Source organism: Ursus americanus, chromosome 35, assembly GCF_024610735.1.
Source record: "Ursus americanus isolate L20-20 chromosome 35, mUrsAme1.1.p, whole genome shotgun sequence".
Lineage (NCBI taxonomy): Eukaryota > Metazoa > Chordata > Mammalia > Carnivora > Ursidae > Ursus > Ursus americanus.
The window spans coordinates 27,036,895-27,057,802 of NC_142161.1; the positions used below are offsets into that span (position 1 = coordinate 27,036,895).

Below are 20,908 nucleotides of genomic sequence, written 5' to 3' on the forward strand. Positions count from 1 at the left end.
AGGCACAGGGTTTCTTTATGAGGTGATGAATATGTTCTAAAATTAGACAGTGGTGATAGTTGCACAATTTTATGAATAGACTAAAAATCAAACTGAACACTTTGATAAAAAGATGAACTGTATGGTATATAAATTATATGTCAATAAATGTGTTCTTTTTTAAATTACATGGAATTAGTCATACCACCTTTTCCAGTTATTTCCTAATATTAGATTTTGTAAATTACATAAAGAAAGAAAAGCCATGTTTTGTTTTGTTTTTTTAACTCAACATTAAACATCACTAAGAAAATGCTAGTTATAAGTAAGTCAAGGCCCTAGTAAAATGCCTTACCTTGCCACACTGCTTGTAGGAAATTCCCTTTTGGTTACAATACTCATAGATGAGGGCTGCACCTTGTACACACAATTTAGCTTTCAGAGATTCAGGTTTATAATAAATTCCACTATGTATGACACCACTGTTATGTCCAGTCTGGTGAACAGCTACCGGACAAGAGAAACAGGGTAAGAGAAACTACACAATGCATACAAAACCTGAGGAGTGGAGGAACAAACATAACTGAAGCTATTAGAGACCACATTATTGAACATTCTGTCTGGTCTGTTCTTACAGGCAGGGCACCGTAACTTCCTCTAGTAGCCATCCCTGGTGTCCACGCCACATCCCCCAGCCCATCTTTGACTTCAGTTACAACTGGTGCACAAACCCACCTCTCACCACCAGCAAACCACTTCAAGGGCCCATTATAACTCTGGGCATTCTGCACGCCCATTCCTAACAAGTGGAGGGGTGAGGGGGGAGAAGACTATGGCTCAATATCCCCAGGGGTAATCCTCAGCCAGTAGAAACACTAGCTGATGGATAAATGAGCACAATCTTTGGAAATGTGTATGTAGCTCCTCAGAGATCCCAGAGGAATCAAGTTCACAACAGCAACCTTGATAAAGTACCCTCCTGTGGCTTTTCCTCCTTCTGGGTTTACCCTCCACACCCACTCATTCCTGCCTCCTAAACAATCTCTCAAATAAATCACCTATGCCCAAATTCTAGTCCCAGGCTCTGCTTTATGCTCTTCAATAACCCTAACTAGGGTACTAACACTAACATTCAACATGAAAGGTGCAGGACTGAAAAAATGAGCAGGTATTCAGGTTAGGCCCAAAGAGCAACACTGATATTATACATACCTAAATCTTTCTCCTTTTCCAGAACACCAATGGAAAGTGCTGGATGTCGCAGGATGAGTGCTCTGGCAGAGGCAAGGCCCACAATTCCACCACCGATAATGATTACATCAAATGAGCTTTAAGAGAAAGTCACCTTTAAAGTAATGCATGTTTACAGTAGATCTCATAAAACTTCATGTGCATAATTTTCATCACCAGTGGACAATTGGACTATTAATTTGTAATCATGAAAATCAAGTATTCATTGGGCTTTATGCTACTGGCTTCTTAACAAAAAAAGCCTTTAAGAATTAGAGGCATTGCTGGGTCAGTAGTATAAGCAGCTACACCCAGCAGGCAGGGTAGCTAGTTGCCTAAGCTGCCTCTGTTGGGGCTGGCTGCATCTGTGATTGCTCTGTGTTAGGCATCACACTCTTCTCTACCATCTATTCATTTAAAGTCAAGTGCAGGGGCACCTGGGTGGCTCAGTCTGTTAAGCATCCGACTCTTGGTTTCTGCTCAGGTCGTGATCTCAGGGTCTTGGGATTGAGCCCTGTGCTCAGCAGGGAGTTGGCCTGAGGATTCTTTCTCCTTCTCCCTCTGCTCCTCCCCCTGCCTGTGCACGCCGGCTGTCTAATAAAATCTTTAAAAGAAAAAATTAGGAAGGGCATCTATAGTCTATCTAATGCAGCAATGAGAAGCAGAAAAGTTTACCTTTAGCACCTACCTCATGGCCAACAAATCTAGTCTTATAGGGACATGGCCAACCCTGCTTTTTCTATACTCCACCTATTTCATCTCTTCCTAAATTAAATTATTTTGATGCAAATCCTAAACATTATCTGTAAATATTTTAATATGTTATTTCTAAAAGGCCTCTTGAAAACATGTCCACAATACCAGTATTCTAATTTTTAAAAATATTTTTTTATTTTTTTGTTGTTCTTATTTTTTAATTTTAACTGGCTCCATGCTCAAAGTGGATCTTGAACTCACAACCCTGAGATTAAGAGTCGCATGCTCTACCAACTGAGCCAGCCAAGCACCCCCAGTATACTAATTTTTAAAAATTTACAATAAACATTTTATATCATCAAATATTCACCATAAAACTTTTAGAGGAAAACAAAGGAGAAAACCTTTGGGATCTAGGGCTAAGACACCAAAAGCATGAACCATATTTAAAAATGTGATAAATTGGACTTCATCAAAATTAAAAAGTTTGTTCTGCAAAAGACCTTCTTAAGAAGACAACTAACAAATTGGGAGAAAATACTTGCAAATCACATATCTGACAAAGGACTCATACGTAGAATATGTAAAGAACTCTCATATAAACCATTTAGAAAATGGGCAAAAGATACGAACAAACATTTTATCAAAGAGGAAAGATATACAGATGGCAAACAAGCACATCAAAAGATGTTCACTACCATTAGTCATTAGGGAAGAGCAAATTAAAACTACAATGAGATATTGCTACACCCCCATTAGAATGGCTAAAATTTAAAAAAAAAAATGATAACACCAAATGCTGGTGAGAATGAAGAGGGACTGGATCACTCACACACTGCTGGTAGGAATGCAAAATAGTACAGCCACCCTGGAGAAAGAATACAGCAGTTTCTTTAAAAACTAAACATAAATCTTTGCCATCGTATAACACACTCCACTCAAGTCAGATAAGTGCAGTAGGCCTTGATGGTGGCACAACTTCCTTTGTTCTGTTCTCACTTGTACACAGGAAAAACAGATCTTTGGGCTTATATCTTACCCAATTTGGGCCACATCATTGGTCTCCCAATCTTCCTCAGGCCATTCTTTGGATTGTTGAAGATGTTAAAGGATATAATGGCCTCTTTTTGAGTCCCAAATACGGACTCCACTCATCTCAAGTCTTTCTGTAAGGGAAATTCTAATATTCAGAACCTGGATCCCAGGTGCATGACTTCATGTTTTACACCTTGGGAATCTGTGGTGTACTTTTCTTTTATAAATCAATACTCAATATTTCTCAATGGATACTCCTTCTATGGCCCTACATTAAAAACCATATCTACAGGGGCGCCTGATGGCTCAGTTAGTTAGGCATCTACCTTTGGCTCGGATCATGATCCCAGGGTTCTGGGATCGAGTCCCCACATTGGGCTCCCTGCTCAGCAGGCAGTTGGCTTCTCCCTCTGCCCCTCTCCCCTGCATGGGTGCAAGTGCGCACACTCTCTCTCTCACTCTCAAATAAATAAATAAAATCTTTAAAATAAAAACCATGCCTACAATGAAAAAAAATTAAGCATGTACTAACTAAACACGTTTTAGCAACTACACCCTTGGGCATTATCTCAGAAAAACATAAACCTATGTTCGTACAAAAACATGTACATAAATGTTCACAACAGCTTTATTCATAATAGCCCAAAATTATAAACAGTCCAAATATCCTTCAACTGCTGAATGGTCAAACCGTAATACACCCATACCACAGAATGCTACTCAACAATTAAAAGGAACACACTCTCATTATAGGCAACACCTTGGATGAATCTCAAAGACATCATGCTGTATGAAAAAAGCCAATGTCAAAGGTGATATACGGTGTGACTCCACTTATAGAACATCCTCAAAATGACAAAATTTTAGGGCTAGAGAATAGATTAGTGGTTGCCAAGGTTTAGGAAGGGTGGAGAGATGGGATGTGAATATAAAGGGATTGGTAACACTAGAGATGTCTTTGTGGTAATGAAACATTTCTATATTTTGTGGTGGCAGTTACACAAATGAACACGATTAAATTGCATAGAAACACACAAACGAGTGCATGTAAAAACTGATGAAATCTGAACAAGGTCTGTGGATTGCGCCAATGTCAATTTCCTAGTTTTGATCTTGTACTATAGTTAGGTAAGATGCCATCATTGGGGTAAACTGGCTGAAAGGTACATAAAATCTGGTTTGGGTTTTTTTTTTTGTTTTTGTTTTTTTTGGAACTTCCTGTGGACCTATAATTACTTCAAAATAAAATGTATAAACAAAAACTTCACTAGCCCTCCTTTTCTTCCCTCAAGAAAACCAATCCCCAAATAATGGTCTACATACGCCCACTGACTCACAAATCCTATCCCACTCTAATCCCCCTCCAAACCACTAACACACAGCAGCCAGTAACTTTTGAAGCCTCAACATTTAATCACTCCCTCTTCTTAAAAACCCTTTAAAAGCCTCCTAATGCTCTTAGAATAAAATTCAATGTGGTTAAATCCTTGCTGTGATGTAGCCTCTCTCCAGCGTCATTCCACACCATCTCTATTCCACTAAAAACAGTCACACCCATCTTGTCCACCTTCTAGTTCTTGAAATAGCCAAGAGCTTTCTAGCTTTAAAGCCTTAGCATAAGCCATTCCCTCTACAGACAGCAGAGAAAGACGGAGGTTTCTAATGTGACCTCCAAATTTCAAATCACAGGACACTTAATTTGTGCAGGCTTTGCTTAGCAACTGAGCTGCTTCTCAAAGGGGCAACTCTACGCAGTGTTTGCCAGGAACTGATTAATTCAAGAACGGTTTCAGGTCTTCCAGGCAACACCAGGGATGCCAGCAAATAAACAGTATATTTGATTGCTTAGTGTGGTAGATCCTTTAAGCCCTAAAACGGCCACCTTCGGGAGAGACTAGGCTCCTAATTGAGCCTTTAAGCTTAAGTAACCCACCCAAGAACTGAATAGGAAGGGGTGGGATTCAAAACCAGAACTGCTCTCGACCTCTCTACCCAACACTGCCTTCCTCTTTTCACCCGGCGCACAAACAACGCATGAATCCTACAAGGTAACTCATGGGATGCGTGGTCGGAGCCGAGGCTCCGCAGGATCCTGACCTTCTCTTACGCCCGGGACCGGGAAGTAGAGCAGGGGCAGAGATCCAGCAAGAGGCACCTCAGAGACAGCAGCAGTAGCACAGGCGACGACGGCAGGCCGGCGGCCACTCACCGGGTGCTGGCTCTACGGAAACCTTGGCACAGCGGCCAGGGCCTCGCCTGCGCCGGCCGGCACGCCACGGAGAAGCCGCCGGGGAAACCCCCGCGGGCGCGGCCGCAGGCACCACTCAGGTAACGCAGCGCCGGCGCCATGGCCTGCGCCCCCTCCCCGCCGTCCCTCAGCTCCCAGAACCGGCCACTCGGGCCGGACGCGGCGCGGCTCCGGCGCGGTCTAGCCCCGCCTCCCGCTCAGCCGCCAATGAAGAGCGCGCCTGCGCCCCACGTGGGAGCGGCGCCAGCGGCCAATGGACGCGCGCGGCGGAGGGCGAAGGGCAGGCCGGCGGCGCCGTGGACGCGGGGCGCGCTGCCTCGCTCGCTCCTTTCCTCCGGCGCTGTGAGTAGAGGAGTCAGGCCCCGAGCGGGGCGGAATTAGGGTGGTGGTTACGCTCTGCCCTTTTCCTTCTCCCACTGGTGGGCAGACTGAAGAGCTGGCCTGTCGAGTCGGACGGCCTCAGTCTTCACCGCCCAGCGTCGTCGGGGGTGACGGGGGGTGACAACTCTCCTCTGGGCGGGCCCAGCTGCCTCCCTGCCCCCGGCTCGGCCCGGCCCCCGCCCCTGGAGGCCGGTTGCTGGTCACGGGCGGTCTCCATCCCGGCCCCCGCCAGGCCGAGTGCCCACTGCGGGCCGCTGCCTGTCCAGCCCTGGCTCCGGATGGAGGCTCTTTGTCTCCTGGTCTTGTTTTTGTGGGGCTCCTGGCAGTGCCCTTTCTTGGTGCTGTAGATATCGAGCGCCCAGGAGAACCAGGCGGCTCGGTCCCTGCCACCATTTAGCAGTCTGCTTCTTTATCTTAGATGCTGGGTCGAGATACGGTTTTAAATATGCTGTGTGCGGCTGGGTGCCGCGACTCACCTGTACAGGTCTCTTCACCCGTTTCCTTATCTGTAAGGTGAGGGAAGTGGGCTGTGTAATCCCTAAACCACCATCTGACCGTAAAGTTAACGTGATTCACAGTTACCATGGCAGTTCAACACCCGTACTCTGTGCTTGGTGGCAGTGTTTAATTTTTAGGGTCAGGACAGCTGAACGGAACAAAAGTGGAATGTTAAAAACTTTATTGCTGGGCGGACTTTGTTTGAATTTGCTTCCAGCTATTAGTCTGGTGGCTTGGGGAGGTCATTTCGCCTCTTCGCCTCAGATCCTGCCCTGGGAACTAGGAGTATGAGCCGTGTCCCTCTCATAGGGCTGGTGTGTGGATGACATGAGATGAGGCTCGTGGGTGTTTAGCACAGTTGAAGTACAGTTGACCTTTGAAGAGCAAGGGTTTGAACTATTCTGGTCCACTTACGGGCAGATATTTTTTGATAAATCCAATACAGTACTGTAAATGTATTTTCCTTAGGATTTGCTTAACGTTTTCTTTTCTCTAGTTTATTATAAGAATACAATATATAGGGGCGCCTGGGTGGCTTAGTTGGTTAAGCATCTGCCTTCAGCTCAGGTCCTGATCCCAGGGGCCTGGGAAGAGCCCCACATCCGGCTCCCTGCTTGGGAGAGTTCGCTTCTCCCTTTCTTTCTCCCTCTGCCTCTTCCTCTGGCTTGTGCTAACCTCTCTCTCTCTCAAATACATAAATAAAATCTTAAAAAAAAAAATACAGTATATAACATGCAAAATATGTGTTCACTATGTTACTAGGGTTCTAATCAAACAGGAGGCTGTTAGTTAAATTTGAGGGGTCAGATCTTACATGCATATTTCAACAGCTAGGGGGATAGTTGCTCAAGGGTTGACTGGATAAATTACTGCTTTTAGTATGTTTAAATGATTTTACTTCGTGGACAGTTGACTATTTTTGAAAACAATGTAGAATGTTACTTGCTTTTTCCTTCACAAATAGGAAAAAAAATAAGAAATCGTTATTTGTTAAATTCAACTTTTTGTTTTGAGATAACTGTAGAGTCCCATACAGCTGTAAGGAACAGTAGAGATCCTGTGTACCCTTTACCCATTCTCCCCCAATGCTAACATCTTTTTTTTTTTTTTTAAGATTTTATTTATTTTTTTGACAGAGAAACAGCGAGAGAGGGAACACAAGCAGGGGGAGTGGGAGAGGGAGAAGCAGGCTTGCTGCTGAGCAGCGAGCCCGACTCTGGGCTCAATCCCAGCTCTGGGATCATGACCTGAGCCGAAGGCAGACACTTAACGACTGAGCCACCCAGGCGCCCCCCAATGCTAACATCTTGCAAAAATATAGTACAATATCATAACCAGGAAATTGACATTGATACAGCCTGTTGATCTTACTCAGATTTCCTCAGTTTTACATTTGTGTGTGTATTTGGTTCTATGTAGTTTGTTTTTTTTTAAGATTTTATTTTTTTTATTTGACAGAACACAAGCAGGGGGAGTGGCAGGCAGAGGCAGAGGGAGAAGCAGGCTCCCCGCTGAGCAGGGAGCCCAATGCGATCCCAGGACGCTGGGATCATGACATGAGCCGAAGGCAGACATTTAACCGACTGAGCCACCCAGGCGCCCCCGGTTCTATGTAATTTTTATCACATATGTAGGATTGTTGTGTTGCACCACAGTCAAGCTACAACACGCTTCCCTCACCACAAGGGATTCCTCCCGGTGCCCTTTTGTAACTATCCTTCACTCCTGCAGGGCACCCACTCCCCAATTTGTTCTCCTTTCTAAAATTTTGTCATTTCAAGAATGTTCTCTAAACAGAATTATAAGGTATGTAACTTTTTGGAATTAGCTTTTATAATCCCTTGAAATCCATCCAAATTGTATGTATCAAAGGCTTATTCCTTATTGCTGAGTTCATGGCATGGACGTACCACAATAGGTTTAACATTCACCCATTGAAGGACATCTCAGTTGTTCTAGTTCTTAGCTATTTGGAATAAAGCTGCTATGAACATCAGTGTACTGCTTTTTGTGTGAGCCTGTTTTTGTTCTGTGGGATAAATGCCTAAGAGTCCAGTTGCTGGATCATACATATGATAAGCACATGTTTAGTTTTGTAAAGAATTGCCAAACTGTTTTCCAAAGTGGCTGAACCTTTATACATTCCCACAAGCAATGTTTGTGATCTGGTGTCTCCTCATCACCAGCAATTGGTGGTGTCACTATTTTTTATTTTAGCCACCCTGTTAAATATGTAGTAGAGATGGTTGTTTTTTAGTTTGCACAGGATGTAGTCGATTTGCTACTAGGTTAAATACAAAATTATACATTTCTATGGTCTGTGGTCAGACCCTCATGGGACACTTGAACCCAAAGTAGTGACTTGTTTACCATGTGATTTTGCGTACATGCTTCTTAGTTTAGCAAGGTGAAGGAACTCACAATACACCTGCTCTTTGTATAAAACCTTTTTCTTCTTACCCTGTCCCCTAGGTTTGACCGTACATTAATTTGTTTCAGTTAAGTAATTTCAAATCAAGAGCTCATCGTACATTCATTCATGCGCCCCATAATGTCTTTGGTATGACATCTATATTCATGACCCCACCCTCAGTTGAGAATTTGTATTCATCTTCCATCTATGTCAGAACCTGTAAGGTGTTACTTCAATGAGCCCCATGTGATATTGACCTAGGAATGGCTTGGGGGAACTTTGCTTCCAATTCCTAATGAATTCTTCAGTTCTATTTCATTAGACTTTCCACATCTCAGGAATAAGAATTGGCATCACTGATTTGCAGTGAGGTGGGGCTGTAATTTTGGGGAAGATCTCCCCAATTCCAATATCACCCCATCCCTCCACATTTTATTTACCCTCAAGAACTAGTTCTTTAGTTCAGTCTTTTGAACACTTAGTTAGCCATCACTTTGAATAGCCCAGCTAAGTAAAAACAGAACTTCCACTTGGGAAAAAAAAAAAAAAACTTACTGTTTTTTATGCAAACGGGAACTCTCAACCAAACACTCAGAAACACTTTGTGTATATCCTATTTTGAATTAAACATTAGAGATCTGGCCTTCTCTAAGTTGCAAGCATAATTGCAATTTTTAGAAACATGTGCTCTAAGCCAGGTTCTGATGGTAAGAAGGAGCTTTTTAAAATGATTTTTAATTTCTGAATTACTTATAATTTAGTAGTGGCTATTTTTTTTTTAACTTGCTGTTAACTTTTTTTTTCCCCATCATTAGAGCTAAATTCACCAAGTCACCACTAGAGGTCTCCATTTTCCTTATAGAAAACATTCCGAGAGGCAGCTGCTTGAATTCCTCTGAAATTTCTAAAATCAATTAGCACAGGCACAGTTGAGAATGTAAAAACCTACCAATTTATTTTTTTACCATTATTGCTAAGTAAAATTTTTATAGTCATGTTTAAATTATTTTAAATATAACATCTAATATTTTTGGAGATCATGGTGTAAATTTAGTCTTTCCTTTAAGCTGAATTACAAGGTGAACCAAAATGAATCAAGGAAAAGTACTCAATTTTCACAAACCACTCTATCTGCTTAATAACAGTCTCTCTGGTTTTGCCTTTCTCTATGGAAATATACCAACCATTGAAGATTACTAATTCGCAAATATATATTAAACTCTTGCATTAGGGGGATGGGAATGTGCTAGGTGCTAAGAAAAATGGCAATGAATAAGATGTGATCCTTGCTGTCCTCTTTGTTCTGCATACTTTTTTTCTGCCTAACTCGAAACTTTTTTTTTTTTAAGATTTTTTAATTTATTTATTTGACAGAGAGAGAGAGACAACCAGCAAGAGAGGGAACACAAGCAGGGGAAGTGGGAAAGGGAGAAGCAGGCTCCCAGCGGAGCCCAATGTGGGGCTCGATCCCAGGACTATGGGATCACGCCCTGAGCCGAAGGCAGACGCTTAACGACTGAGCCACCCAGGCTCCCCTAACTCAAAACTCTTAATTATCCTTTAAGATCCATCTCAAAAGACACCTCTAGTGCGAAGCCTACCCTTCACTCCCTCCTCTAGGCTCTCACAGGACTTGTTCATACCTCTGCTAAGACATATTGCATGTTATATATTTGTTTTTATGTTGTCTGTCTTCTTCATTAGACTATACGTTCTATGAGGACAAGAAACCTTGTCTTTCTGTGTCTTTCCTTTGTTGTTTTTGTAATCTCACCATTGTATCTCTGGCACTAAGTATAGCAGACATTCAATAAATACTTATTGAGTGGATGGATGGATGGATGGATGGATGGATGGATGGATGGATGGATGGAGATGGCATTTGAATGAGGTCTTGAGGTTGGGTAAGATTTCCACAGACAGGATGGGGATGTGGGGTGGGGAGGGACAGTAAATAGGACAGCCTAAGTTGAAGCTGGAAAGCCCAGATAAATGAGATTGGCAGCCAGTAGAGTTATCAAAGGTGGGCACAGGTGGAGAGAGCTTTAACAAAAAGCTAGGAAGGGCTGAGAACAAGAGAGCAATAGCAGAGGGAGGTTTACAGGAATGAAGGCAGATGGTGGTAGAAAAGAGATGAAGAGGAGCGCCTGGGTGGTTCAGTTGGTTAAACATCTGCCTTCTGCTCAAGTCACGATCCGGGGTCTTGGGATCGAGCCCCACATCAGGCTCCTTGCTCAGTGGGGAGCCTGCTTCTCCTTCTCCCTCTGCCTGCTTGTGCTCTCTCTCTCTCAAATAAATAAATAAATAAATAAAATCTTAAAAGAGATGGAGAGGGGAGAGGATCCCAGGTTCTGCTGTCAGACCTCATCTCTCACTGTTCTAGAACCTCAACATCTTCAGTTACTTCTTAGCTCTAAGGTTCTCACTCAGGCCTCTTTCTAGTCTTCTTATTCCCCAGTTCTAGTACCATCCAGGACTGGGGGAAAAGCCCTGGACTGGAAGGAGGAAGAACTAGGTTCAAGGTTCAGTGCTACCATCAATTAGCCCTGAAACATTGAGCAAGTCCTTTTAAATGCATGCATTTATTAATACCCCGCCTTGTTCCAGAAAGGATTTAGGGTGTCAGCAAGTTACTTAATGTCAGGGCTTCAGTTTCCTCATCTCTAAATGGTCTAGGTGGTCTAAGTTCACTCCAATTCTCCCATTTTGTGACTCTGATTCTAATGATTTATTGGTTATCTCCACTTAGAAGTTCTGCTAACACTTCATATTTAGAATATGAAAAACTGGGGATCGAGGTGGCGGAAACCTACAACCTGTCCTCCTGACACTTCTGTTAATGACGTCACCATCCAGCTGGTGACCTGGGACCAAAACTTAGTGTCCTCTTCAACTATTCTGGCCGTTGCGCCACCATCTCACTGAGCCATGTGGAATCCACCCTGTAATGTCATTCCCATTCTTCCCCCACTTGGTCCTTTCCCATGGCCACATGTGGTTGAAGCCCTTGTTAGCTGTCTCTCTGTTCTGTTCTATTGACCCTCATTCTTGCTGTTGTCCAGGTACTATTCTGAAGCATAGCTCTAGCAATGCCAGTGTTCTTTGCTAAAACCTCAGTGACCCGACTGCCTGCAGCAGACAGTCCAAATTCCCTTGCTGATCATGTGCCACCCTTCCTGATGTGACTGTGCAAATTATCCACCTCCTCTTCCCAGGATCCCCATGTCCTCACCAAACGGAACTACCACATGCCTTAAACATCTGCTGGCAGTCCTGTGGGCAGACTCCAATTGAGGGTTGAAAAGTGCAACTTAACATCAAGGCTGGAAGGAACCTTAGAGACCATCTGAATCCAGCCCCTCTTTTCTGCAGCAAAGAAACCAAGAAGCAGAGACAGGAGTGACTTGCTCAATAACTTTGAGTGGCAAGTGACTCAGCTTTATTGGCACAAGAGCATTGACTTTGAAATTGTGTAGTGAATTACTGGATGCATGGGACTCGGATTGCCAGCTAATCTAATATGAATTCTGTTTTGTGTGTCTAGATCACATGATGCTGTTTGGAAAAATTTCCCAGCAGTTGTGTGGCTTTAAGAAACTCCCATGGTCATGTGACTGCAGAAACTTCTGGGGCTGGTTGAATGCAGTGTTTAATAAGTAAGTTACTCTAATTGAAGTGAAGAAACATGGGGATTATTACAGCTAGATGAGTTGCCAGTAGCTAATTTGGTTATTTCTTGTATTTCAAATGCTTTTTTGTACAGTGTATGCACTAGGATCCTAATTTTGTTTAGAAACAAATAAAACATACACACAGACATTGAGTAAAGGCCAGAAAAATAGATTACAAAATATTAACTATGTTGCAGGATTTCAGATTTTTCACATCTGTCCTTTTGATGCCTTTCAAGTTTTCTAAAATGAAAATAATATTATTTTTGTAACCGGAAAAGCTCAGCAAATGTAATTTCAGAATATTCTATGGCTTCTTAAAGGATATGGTTAGCCTTCTGAATACTACCAAGGGGATTCAAGCTTTTTAAAAAGTGGGTCACATGCTTTGAAATACCATTTTGAAGCCAATGAAACTAATCTTGTTGCTTAATACAGCATTAACACGACGAGAGAAAAGGGCACACGTAGAAATTAGTATCACTTTAATGAGACTGATTTAAACATAGATTCAAAATTATTCCCTTGTATATTTTATCATTAATAAAAACAATAACCAAGTACAGTTATGCACTCACTATGTGGTTACTACGTACCTCCTGGGGTCGAGCACGGTTCTACATATGAATCAATGAAGATGCATGTGTTTTTGATAAACTCATATAAAAATAATAGGCCTTGACTGAGTTCAGTTGGAAACAACAAGGGAGCAGGAAGAGCCATCGTATGTTTTTTTACCTGGCTCTTCCTAATATACGTATCTCCCTCCTCAGCCATTTGAAAGGAGAAGTTGAGGTACTGTATTTATGCTGGTGACTGGAGTTAAGCAGCTAGTGAGTATACTAAAAACGAACTGCTTTTGTTCTCTTGCCAAGAGTGGATTATGAACGCATCAAGGACGTGGGACCCGATAGGGCGGCGTCCGAGTGGCTGCTGCGCTGTGGGGCCATGGTGCGCTACCATGGCCAGGAGAAGTGGCAGAAGGACTACAACCACCTCCCAACAGGACCTCTGGACAAATACAAGATTCAGGCGATCGATGCCACTGACTCTTGTATCATGAGAATTGGATTTGATCACCTGGGTAACTACCCTGTCATTTGCTTATGGGAAATGTGGGTGATTTGCAGTGACATTTAGTTGCCTTTGACTCACTGTTATAGTCATAGGTGTGTTCCTTTTTGCCCTTTCCAGTACCATCCAGTCTTTATTCCTGTGTGTGATTCTTTAAATAGAGATTACAAACACCTTCCCCTTTCTCCCTTCACTAAGCTTGTCTCTACATGCCTTTATTTCGTGCTTATTGGTTTAAAATTCAAGGCCTTGCTTGTCAAACTTCCTTTGTCAAATTTCTGTCACTTGAGAAACTCAGTAACATAAGAATGATCATACCCATGCAGTTTCTGCTTCTGTGGGCGTTTCTTCCCTTCAGTACTTGGGCATCTGATTACAGAATGGTCCTGTCCATCAACACAACCTGCATAGTGAACACCTTGTATGGTTAATAGGGTAGTTAATCAGCCAAGTCTTCCGAGGACTAAGGGGTTTCCCAGGACATAGGATTTTCACTCCTAAAACCAGAATAGTCCTGGCCAAACTAGGACAGTTGGTTAACTTAATGGTAAAGCAGATTCTTAAAATGTACCTTTTATCTCCCAGAGGGCCTACAGCATGTTGAGAAAATAAGACTATGCAAGTGTCATTATATTGAGGATGACTGTTTGGAGAGACTTGGTAAACTTGAAAATTTACAAAAAAGCATATTGGAAATGGAAATAATTTCATGCGGGAATATCACAGACAAAGGCATCATTGCTTTATATCACTTACGGTAGGTGGTCAGTGCCCAAATGAAAACTTGATAATGAGGTTAAAATGAATAATTATAATTTAAATTAAAAAAAAATTTTTTTAAGTAAACTCTATCCGCAATGTGGGGCTCGAACTGTCAACCCTGAGATCAAGAGTTGCACGCTCTATCAGCTGAGCCAGCCAGGTGCCCTGAATAACTAGAATCTAAAACAGTTGACAAGTGGTGCCTTTTTTTAATTTGGAAAAATACATAAAATGACTTAACCTTCATCTATAAATAATACTTTCAAACAGCTAAAATGATCAACCATAATACATTAATGCTTTATTGCATTTCTTAGGGGGCATCTTTTTTAAAAAGTATTTACTTAATAGATATTCATATTTTGGAGTGGCTGTTGCACTGGGGGACCATAGTGCACTACCATGGCCAGGAGAGGTGGCAGAAGGACTACAACCACCTTATTAATTTCAATAATTATGATTATTAATAATTAAGGCACCTAGCATGGTAGCTGCTGCAGTAAGCAATCAGTGGGCATTTGCTATAATGCTTCCTCTCCGTCTTTTAGAGCATTTTCTCCCATGTTCTTTTTTTTTTTTTTTTTTTTTTAAGATTTTATTTATTTATTTGACAGAGAGAGAGACAGCCAGTGAGAAAGGGAACACAAGCAGGGGGAGTGGGAGAGGAAGAGGCAGGCTCCAAGTGGAGGAGCCCGATGCGGGGCTCGATCCCAGGACTCTGGGATCACGCCCTGAGCCGAAGGCAGACGATTAACTCCCCCCATGTTCTGACAGTAACCTCAATATCACAGGAAGTTTGAGAAATTTTAAGTTTATTTTATTTTTAGTAATTTCTATACCCAATGTGGGGTTCAAACCCACAACCCCAAGATCAAGAGTTGCATGCTCTTCTGACTAAGCCAGCCAGGCATTTTCCTCCCCCCATTTTTTTTTATTTCTTTTTAGTAGAGAAATTTTAAACATTGGAACCAAAAGTAGTAGATTGTCTCTTACATTAGTTGAGGCTTTGAGGCTTCATCTTTTAATGAAGTTCCTTTAAGAACTTCCCCCAATTTTTTTCCCTTTCTAGATTAAGATTCATATTTTGTATTTCACATGCAAAGGAGTTCTATGCTATAATACATATATAATATTTGGAAAGATTCAGCTAGAATTATTGATGTAATTCAGAACAACTAAACTTCCCAAGGTCTGGCTTTGTTCCTAGCATGAATTTCATTTAAAGTAGCACTCTTAAAACTGCTGTTCTAAAAGTCATTTTGAAAGTATAGTATAGTATGATATAAATGCATTCTGTGTGTAATTTTTTCTAAAAGTCTTTAATGGAGTTTATGTTTAATGCTGTTAGGGTAAAGGCCAACTGAGGTAAATTTTTTTCCTTCTTTTTTTTTTTTTGCAGAAACCTCAAGTATTTGTTGTTAAGTGATCTTCCTGGAGTAAGAGAAAAAGAAAACCTTATCCGAACCTTTAAGACAGCACTGCCTTCTCTGGAACTAAAATTAGACTTGAAGTAAAATAATAATATTCAATAAGTGTCTTATTTCAATATAAAGTATCATTTGAAATTATTGATCCTAAACAGCAATAAATATTATATAATCATCAACAGACCTTAAGGACGTCATATCATGACATTTCAGAAGCAGAGAGTTCATCATGTAGAAAATAAATATTCAGACATGACTCACTGAAGTTACTAAGTTGGAAGTAAAAATCTATGCACATTAAATCATTTCAAGAAAAATGGAAACCAGGTACCAGTTTAATTCTAATATATTCCTCATTTTATATAAATATCTATGTAGGTAACTCTTGAGGTAGATAATGACAGTTCTTCAAAGTGATTTAGGGGCGCCTGGGTGGCTCAGTTGGTTAAGCGTCTGCCCTCAGCTCAGGTCATGATCCCAGGGTCTTGGGATCAAGCCCAGCATCGAGCCCCACATCAGGCTCCCTGCTCAGGCGGGAGCCTGCTTCTCCCTCCTCCTCTCCCCCTGCTTGTGCTCTCTCCCTCTCTGTCAAATAAATAAAATCTTAAAAATATACATTTAAAAAAACTAAAAAAATAAAGTGGTTTAAATGTGCAACACAGATATTCTTTATTGTACTTTATCAGTAATTTATATTACTGTTACCTTTTAAAGTTATTGAAGCACGTTACTATAAATGTACAATTATGAAAAACTGAAAGCTAAATTTCAGATTCATTGGCGGACTCAATTATGAAAGGCAGACAGTGGTTGTTGAGGAGTTCATATCGCTTCCCAGGATTTGCATGCATTTCTCATGATCCTGCATTCCTGTGTTCTTTATAACATACACCTTTCTCTGGCTAATTTGTCTATTTTGTAAGCTTAGTCTAGGCTTTCATTAGAACTAGACATAAATACTTGCCTGAATTCAAATAGTTTTGCTGACTGCAATAGAACAGAGGAAATGATCATGAAGTCCAGCACAGTTATACTTATTTTTTGCTTAAATTAAAATATTGCCTTAAATAGAAAATTTTAACATGTCAATTAGAAACTAATTTTTATTCCCCCACGTATGTTGGATACTGCTTCATATGAGCTCAAGGGACATCAAAAAGAAGTGTAAGTGCAAAAAAAAAAAAAAAAAGTATAAGCACAAAATTCAGTTTATATCTAGAAAGCAGTGACAAAGAATATCATATATGGATAAAAACAGATCTTTATTTTTACCGGCTTGAAATGGCCCTGCTTCTATTACTGTTAATTATATGCCAACTTGTTTGTAGATTTCTGTATGTTTGGTTTGAACATTATGCTCGTAACTATAACCTTGACCAGAAATAATTTTAAAATAAACACTGTATGATGCAGCATTCGGGTAGAAAAATGAATTTTAGTTGTGTTTAGAAACCAGCTTATGTAACTAGCACTTGCCATGAATGATATACTATTTATAAATAAAATTGCCACTATCATTTATAAAATCAGAACACAGTCAATTAAAAAAAGACCAGGACGTAGAACAGCCTCGTGTGAAACAGTGGGGATTCCATCCTGAACGAAGGGTTACGGATGTGGTTAAATCAAGCACTGGTACACATTTCCTAGAACTTATTAGAAAAAATGACCGCTTGCATCTCAGATTTGTTTGATTATTGTGTGGTGAGGCGACCGATTCACCACGATTGAGTCTAGAACGACTTTTGTATTCTGAATGGTTTCCTACAAAACCACTGAATGAATTAGGCAGTTAGAGTGATCTGCCTCGTCAAGTGCATTGTTTTGGGTTAAAAAGGAAAACAGAAAATGTAAACAGAAGTGGGATGTCCTTCCTTGTCATCTGAATCGAAGCCACAGGAGAAGAATTGGATACTGCTGGGACTAGTATGTAACCCCAGTCAGCTCTTTGCAAGAAGCTACATACATCAGGGAGCCTTAGGATATCATTAAGCCGGCTGGAGTAGCCAAAATTATTGAACAGATGCCTGAATTTGGTGAGTTACTTAGCAGTTAGGAAATAAAGTCAAATGCTGTCATGAAGGAAGTTAACTAGAGCAGTAAACTAATTAGAGCACAGAAGAAATGCTTTGAAGAGACAGTAAAGTAGAATCTCAAAAACCATGGCTGGGAACCACCAAGGAAACAGCAGCAGCCCATCAGCCGAAACTGGCAGTGAGCCACAAGGCACAGACGTGAGCTTCATCCTGCCCCTGTGGTAGGGGACGATTCCAGAGCTTTTGGAATCCGAGCGGCAGGCCAAGTCAAAGCTAATTATACGTCATCATTTTAGGTATCATGATACAAAGCTAGGAATCCTCAGTATCATTTTGGACTATTTTCTAGTTAGTCGTTACCAGTTGTTAGCATAGTGTATGTACACACGTGCACACACACGTGTAGGTATTTATATGTGTGTATATATACACACATATGTATATGGGTGTATTTTATGTACACATACATACAGTGTCAAGAGGTATTTCAGGGACAAGACCCATTTACAACCTAATGTCTTTCATGGTCCGAGTAAAAACTCACAAGCAATTTCTTCCAAAATCCAGATCATCATAGAGAGTCCTGCCTGTGGATCTGTCTCCAAGTCTGAGGCAGAGCTGGACAGAATGAAGAACTTACCACTTTCAGGCCGATAGGCTCAGCTCCCGTGCAGCCCGTAGGTCTTGTTCTCTGCCTTGATCAGCCTTGGTCAGCTGCCAGGCTTCACACCATTGTTTGCAAGGGGAATTGAGTCACCTGGAGGTGGGTGCTGTGAACCCAACTTGCCTGCAAAATGACTAAGGTGCAGCCTTTACTAAAGGTAAAGACAAAAGTGTATGTAAGAAATGTCTATTAACATCATGAAATATGTAAGCAAATAATTCTGTTACGCTAATCCATGATTTTAAGTATTTTGAATGACTCTTAAATATTCTAAAAATGTTTTAAAATATAAAAATCTAGAGATAGAGCAAGGAGGAAATGAAATAGTAAGCATTTTGATTTCAGGAACTAAACTCTTCTTAAATATGATGTTGAGACAGTCTGAAAGGCAGGGGATAGGACTCAAGGCAAAAGGGCCACAAGAAATACATATGGGTATTCTGTAATCCATTTTTCACTCGCTTCGTAGGGTACAATAGAAGTATAAATCCTTCCATTGCTCATTTTGCCCGAGATAGGGGCAGTAGGTAGAGTTTATATTTCTGTCCATTAGCTCAGCTACTTAGATACAACAAAAATGCAAGTGAAAATCCAAACTAGTGTTTCCTTTCCGTTCCAGTCACCATCGTGAAGCCTGGAAGGCTGCCTCCGGAATTTCCCTTCCTGTTCTGCCAGGTGGCCTCCCCCGGTTTGTTCCTTAGGTTTTCTCCTGATGTTCTTTCAACACGGTGACTGTCTTTAAGCAAACCCTTCAGGACAAAAGCGTTTCGTTTTCTCCAAATGATTGACTGACGCCTTTTTCATCACCCCTGTCCACGCCCCTTAGATGTTTGGGAATTGGTAGTTAGGTTTCCTCACATTCCAGTAGTACTTCTTATTCTCCAAAGCTGGAAAGAAGCTGCCGCTAGCCGGCTGAGGGAGGCCCTGTAACTGCAAAGACAAAACGCACGATGAGGCTCAATGCCGTGTGCTCTTTGCACTATTGAGAACATATCACAAAAGAGGTAAATATGTCAGTTTTTCAGCACAGAGATACTTTTTCTGCATAGAATCCAAGACCCGAGGGAAGACAAAATGTTTAAATTTGTTCCCTTTTTCCTTTTGAAGATTTATTTTATATTAAAAAGCAAAACATGCACATTCAAGAAAATTTAGAGAATATGAAAAAGAAAAATTGACATGTTAACATTATTGGGGAAAAAACCCCCAGAAATTTACAGGAGGTACGAGCTTGCTGGGGCCTTGGGGTCATTTAAGCCAGTGCTTGTTTTCACAGCAAAGAACACGGACATTGGGAGCACGTAAGTGATTCAGGAACTAAATACGCCCTTAGTTCAAAAGGCAAAACTGTTCCCATCACACTCCCAGAAAGTGTGTGAATTTATTGTCAATATCAAATGAAAGTAAGGAGAACATACAAAAAATATATGTATTTTGTGCTACATGGCCTTAGGTATCTGAAAAGTGGTTGCTTTCTAATACTTCAAACAGTTGAACCCTTCAGGACATATACGCAATACATCAATTAGTGGGTTCCCCTATTCTTTCACGTAGAAATAGTCCCATTAAAGACCCTTTACTCTTGAACACAAAGGAACAGCAACCTAAGTGGTAACTCTGCGGGTGGGGGCGGTTGTCCGTCTGGCCTGTTCTGCTACCTGGGTCCTCTATGACAGAGAACAAAATAAAGCTTTCTTAATTGTGTAACTCGGGTCTATCTCAGGACCCTGCAGTTTATACCTGTTCCTCATGGATCGTCCATCCTCTTCTCTCCTCCAAACCTCACACGCACCCCCCAGATGCCACTCAGCACACTGGGCAGGGGAGGCTGCAAAGGGAAAGACTAGGGCATAACAGTTTCTAGATTAAGGGCTCCCTAAGCAGATCCAGAAGGGACCAGGAGTAGCCAGCTCATCTCAGTCGTGGTTCCAACTGCAGTCCATTCTGAATTACTAGAGCTTTCGGCTCTACCAAGACGCTTACTGTAAGCTACTCGGCCTGCTTCATCCAGTCGTGTTCCTCACAGGCTCCCAGTGTGCAGCTGGGGTGCTAGTCTCTGACAACAGAAGCTGGTCCGCTGATACCGCCGAGAGCACGCATCACCCTATCTACCCTAGTCAACTCTGACGATCGAAGGATTCGGGGGAAAACGGTTCCATTTTTGGATCCACCTGGGATGTCAGTCAATACGGAAAGTACACATGATGACAGAGAGCTGCCTGGGATACTCTGGATTTCATTCTCCAGAGCACAAAAAGCAGGCCCCAAGACGCTCACACTCGTGTACCTGTCTACGCCCTGTGCTCTTGCACAACAACCCCCCCCCCCCCCAGCTGCCCTGCGGCAGCAGGGAAGGACCTACAGGGCAAGGACCCCTGCAGGATTCAGGGAGAAGGGGCCCTCCGAGGCAGCCGCGTCTGGAGCCCTGGCTGAGAGCTCCTTCGACCTTCCTCCCGGTGCTGGAAGGAGGGTGCTGGAGCTGCAAGCCGCAACTGCCACCTCAGGTCGAGATGCAGGCTGTCTGCACCAGGTGGCAGGCGTGAGACCATTTGAAACTGCAAGCCTGGCTGCTTCCGTAAGACAGCGCCCCGTGCTTACCCCGGGCAGGTGCTTGCGGCTTGTTCTCAGGGTCTTCCTTGTTGGTCGGTCAAGCTCTTTGGCCGGAGCCCCTATTTCTCTGATGCTGTCAAAATACGGCTGCTGCAACAGCTGCTCACACGTCAGTCTCTCAGCAGGATTCATGTGGAGACAGCCCTAAAGGAACAGAAAAAGTCCCCATTCTTACTTCTTTACA

At 42.0% G+C, this 20,908-nt stretch overlaps 3 protein-coding genes across 19 annotated transcripts in view; 1 reads left to right on the forward strand and 2 right to left on the reverse strand.

Annotated features, from left to right (window-relative positions):
- The window catches only part of L2HGDH (L-2-hydroxyglutarate dehydrogenase), a 43,864-nt gene extending 38,492 nt beyond the window's left edge, over positions 1–5,372 (reverse strand). For 2 of the 5 annotated variants that reach the window (XM_087858968.1, XM_045798963.2), the window contains exons 1-3: positions 5,150–5,372; positions 1,192–1,307; positions 335–486 (exon numbers count right to left, since the gene is read on the reverse strand). In XM_087858968.1, the coding sequence (XP_087715094.1) occupies positions 335–486; positions 1,192–1,307; positions 5,150–5,289 (408 nt within the window). In that variant the 5' untranslated portion in view covers positions 5,290–5,372. Of the gene's footprint in view, positions 1–334; positions 487–1,191; positions 1,308–5,037 lie in introns of all 5 variants that reach the window. The other 3 variants (XM_045798943.2, XM_087858969.1, XM_087858970.1) reach the window with 3 other exon arrangements.
- Positions 5,373–5,411: 39 nt separating this feature from the next.
- DMAC2L (distal membrane arm assembly component 2 like) lies at positions 5,412–16,829 on the forward strand. Of its 4 annotated transcripts, none has more exons than XM_045798975.2 (5): positions 5,412–5,530; positions 12,025–12,136; positions 13,027–13,235; positions 13,811–13,982; positions 15,387–16,829. In XM_045798975.2, exons 2-5 carry the CDS (start codon positions 12,030–12,032, stop codon positions 15,499–15,501), a joined length of 603 nt encoding a protein of 200 aa, XP_045654931.1. In that variant the 5' UTR covers positions 5,412–5,530; positions 12,025–12,029; the 3' UTR covers positions 15,502–16,829. The 4 variants fall into 4 exon arrangements, with proteins under 4 accessions (XP_045654931.1, XP_045654948.1, XP_045654939.1 ...); XM_045798983.2 differs by lacking the exon at positions 5,412–5,530 and adding an exon at positions 5,974–6,082; XM_087858975.1 differs by lacking the exon at positions 5,412–5,530 and adding an exon at positions 11,723–11,904.
- CDKL1 (cyclin dependent kinase like 1) overlaps positions 16,658–20,908 on the reverse strand; it is a 56,947-nt gene continuing 52,696 nt past the window's right edge. For 7 of the 10 annotated variants that reach the window (XM_087858974.1, XM_045798841.2, XM_045798832.2 and 4 more), the window contains one exon: positions 16,658–20,868. In XM_087858974.1, coding sequence (XP_087715100.1) covers positions 20,473–20,868 — 396 coding nt within the window. In that variant the 3' untranslated portion in view covers positions 16,658–20,472. The remainder of the gene's footprint in view (positions 20,869–20,908) is intronic. The other 3 variants (XM_087858973.1, XM_087858971.1, XM_087858972.1) reach the window with 3 other exon arrangements.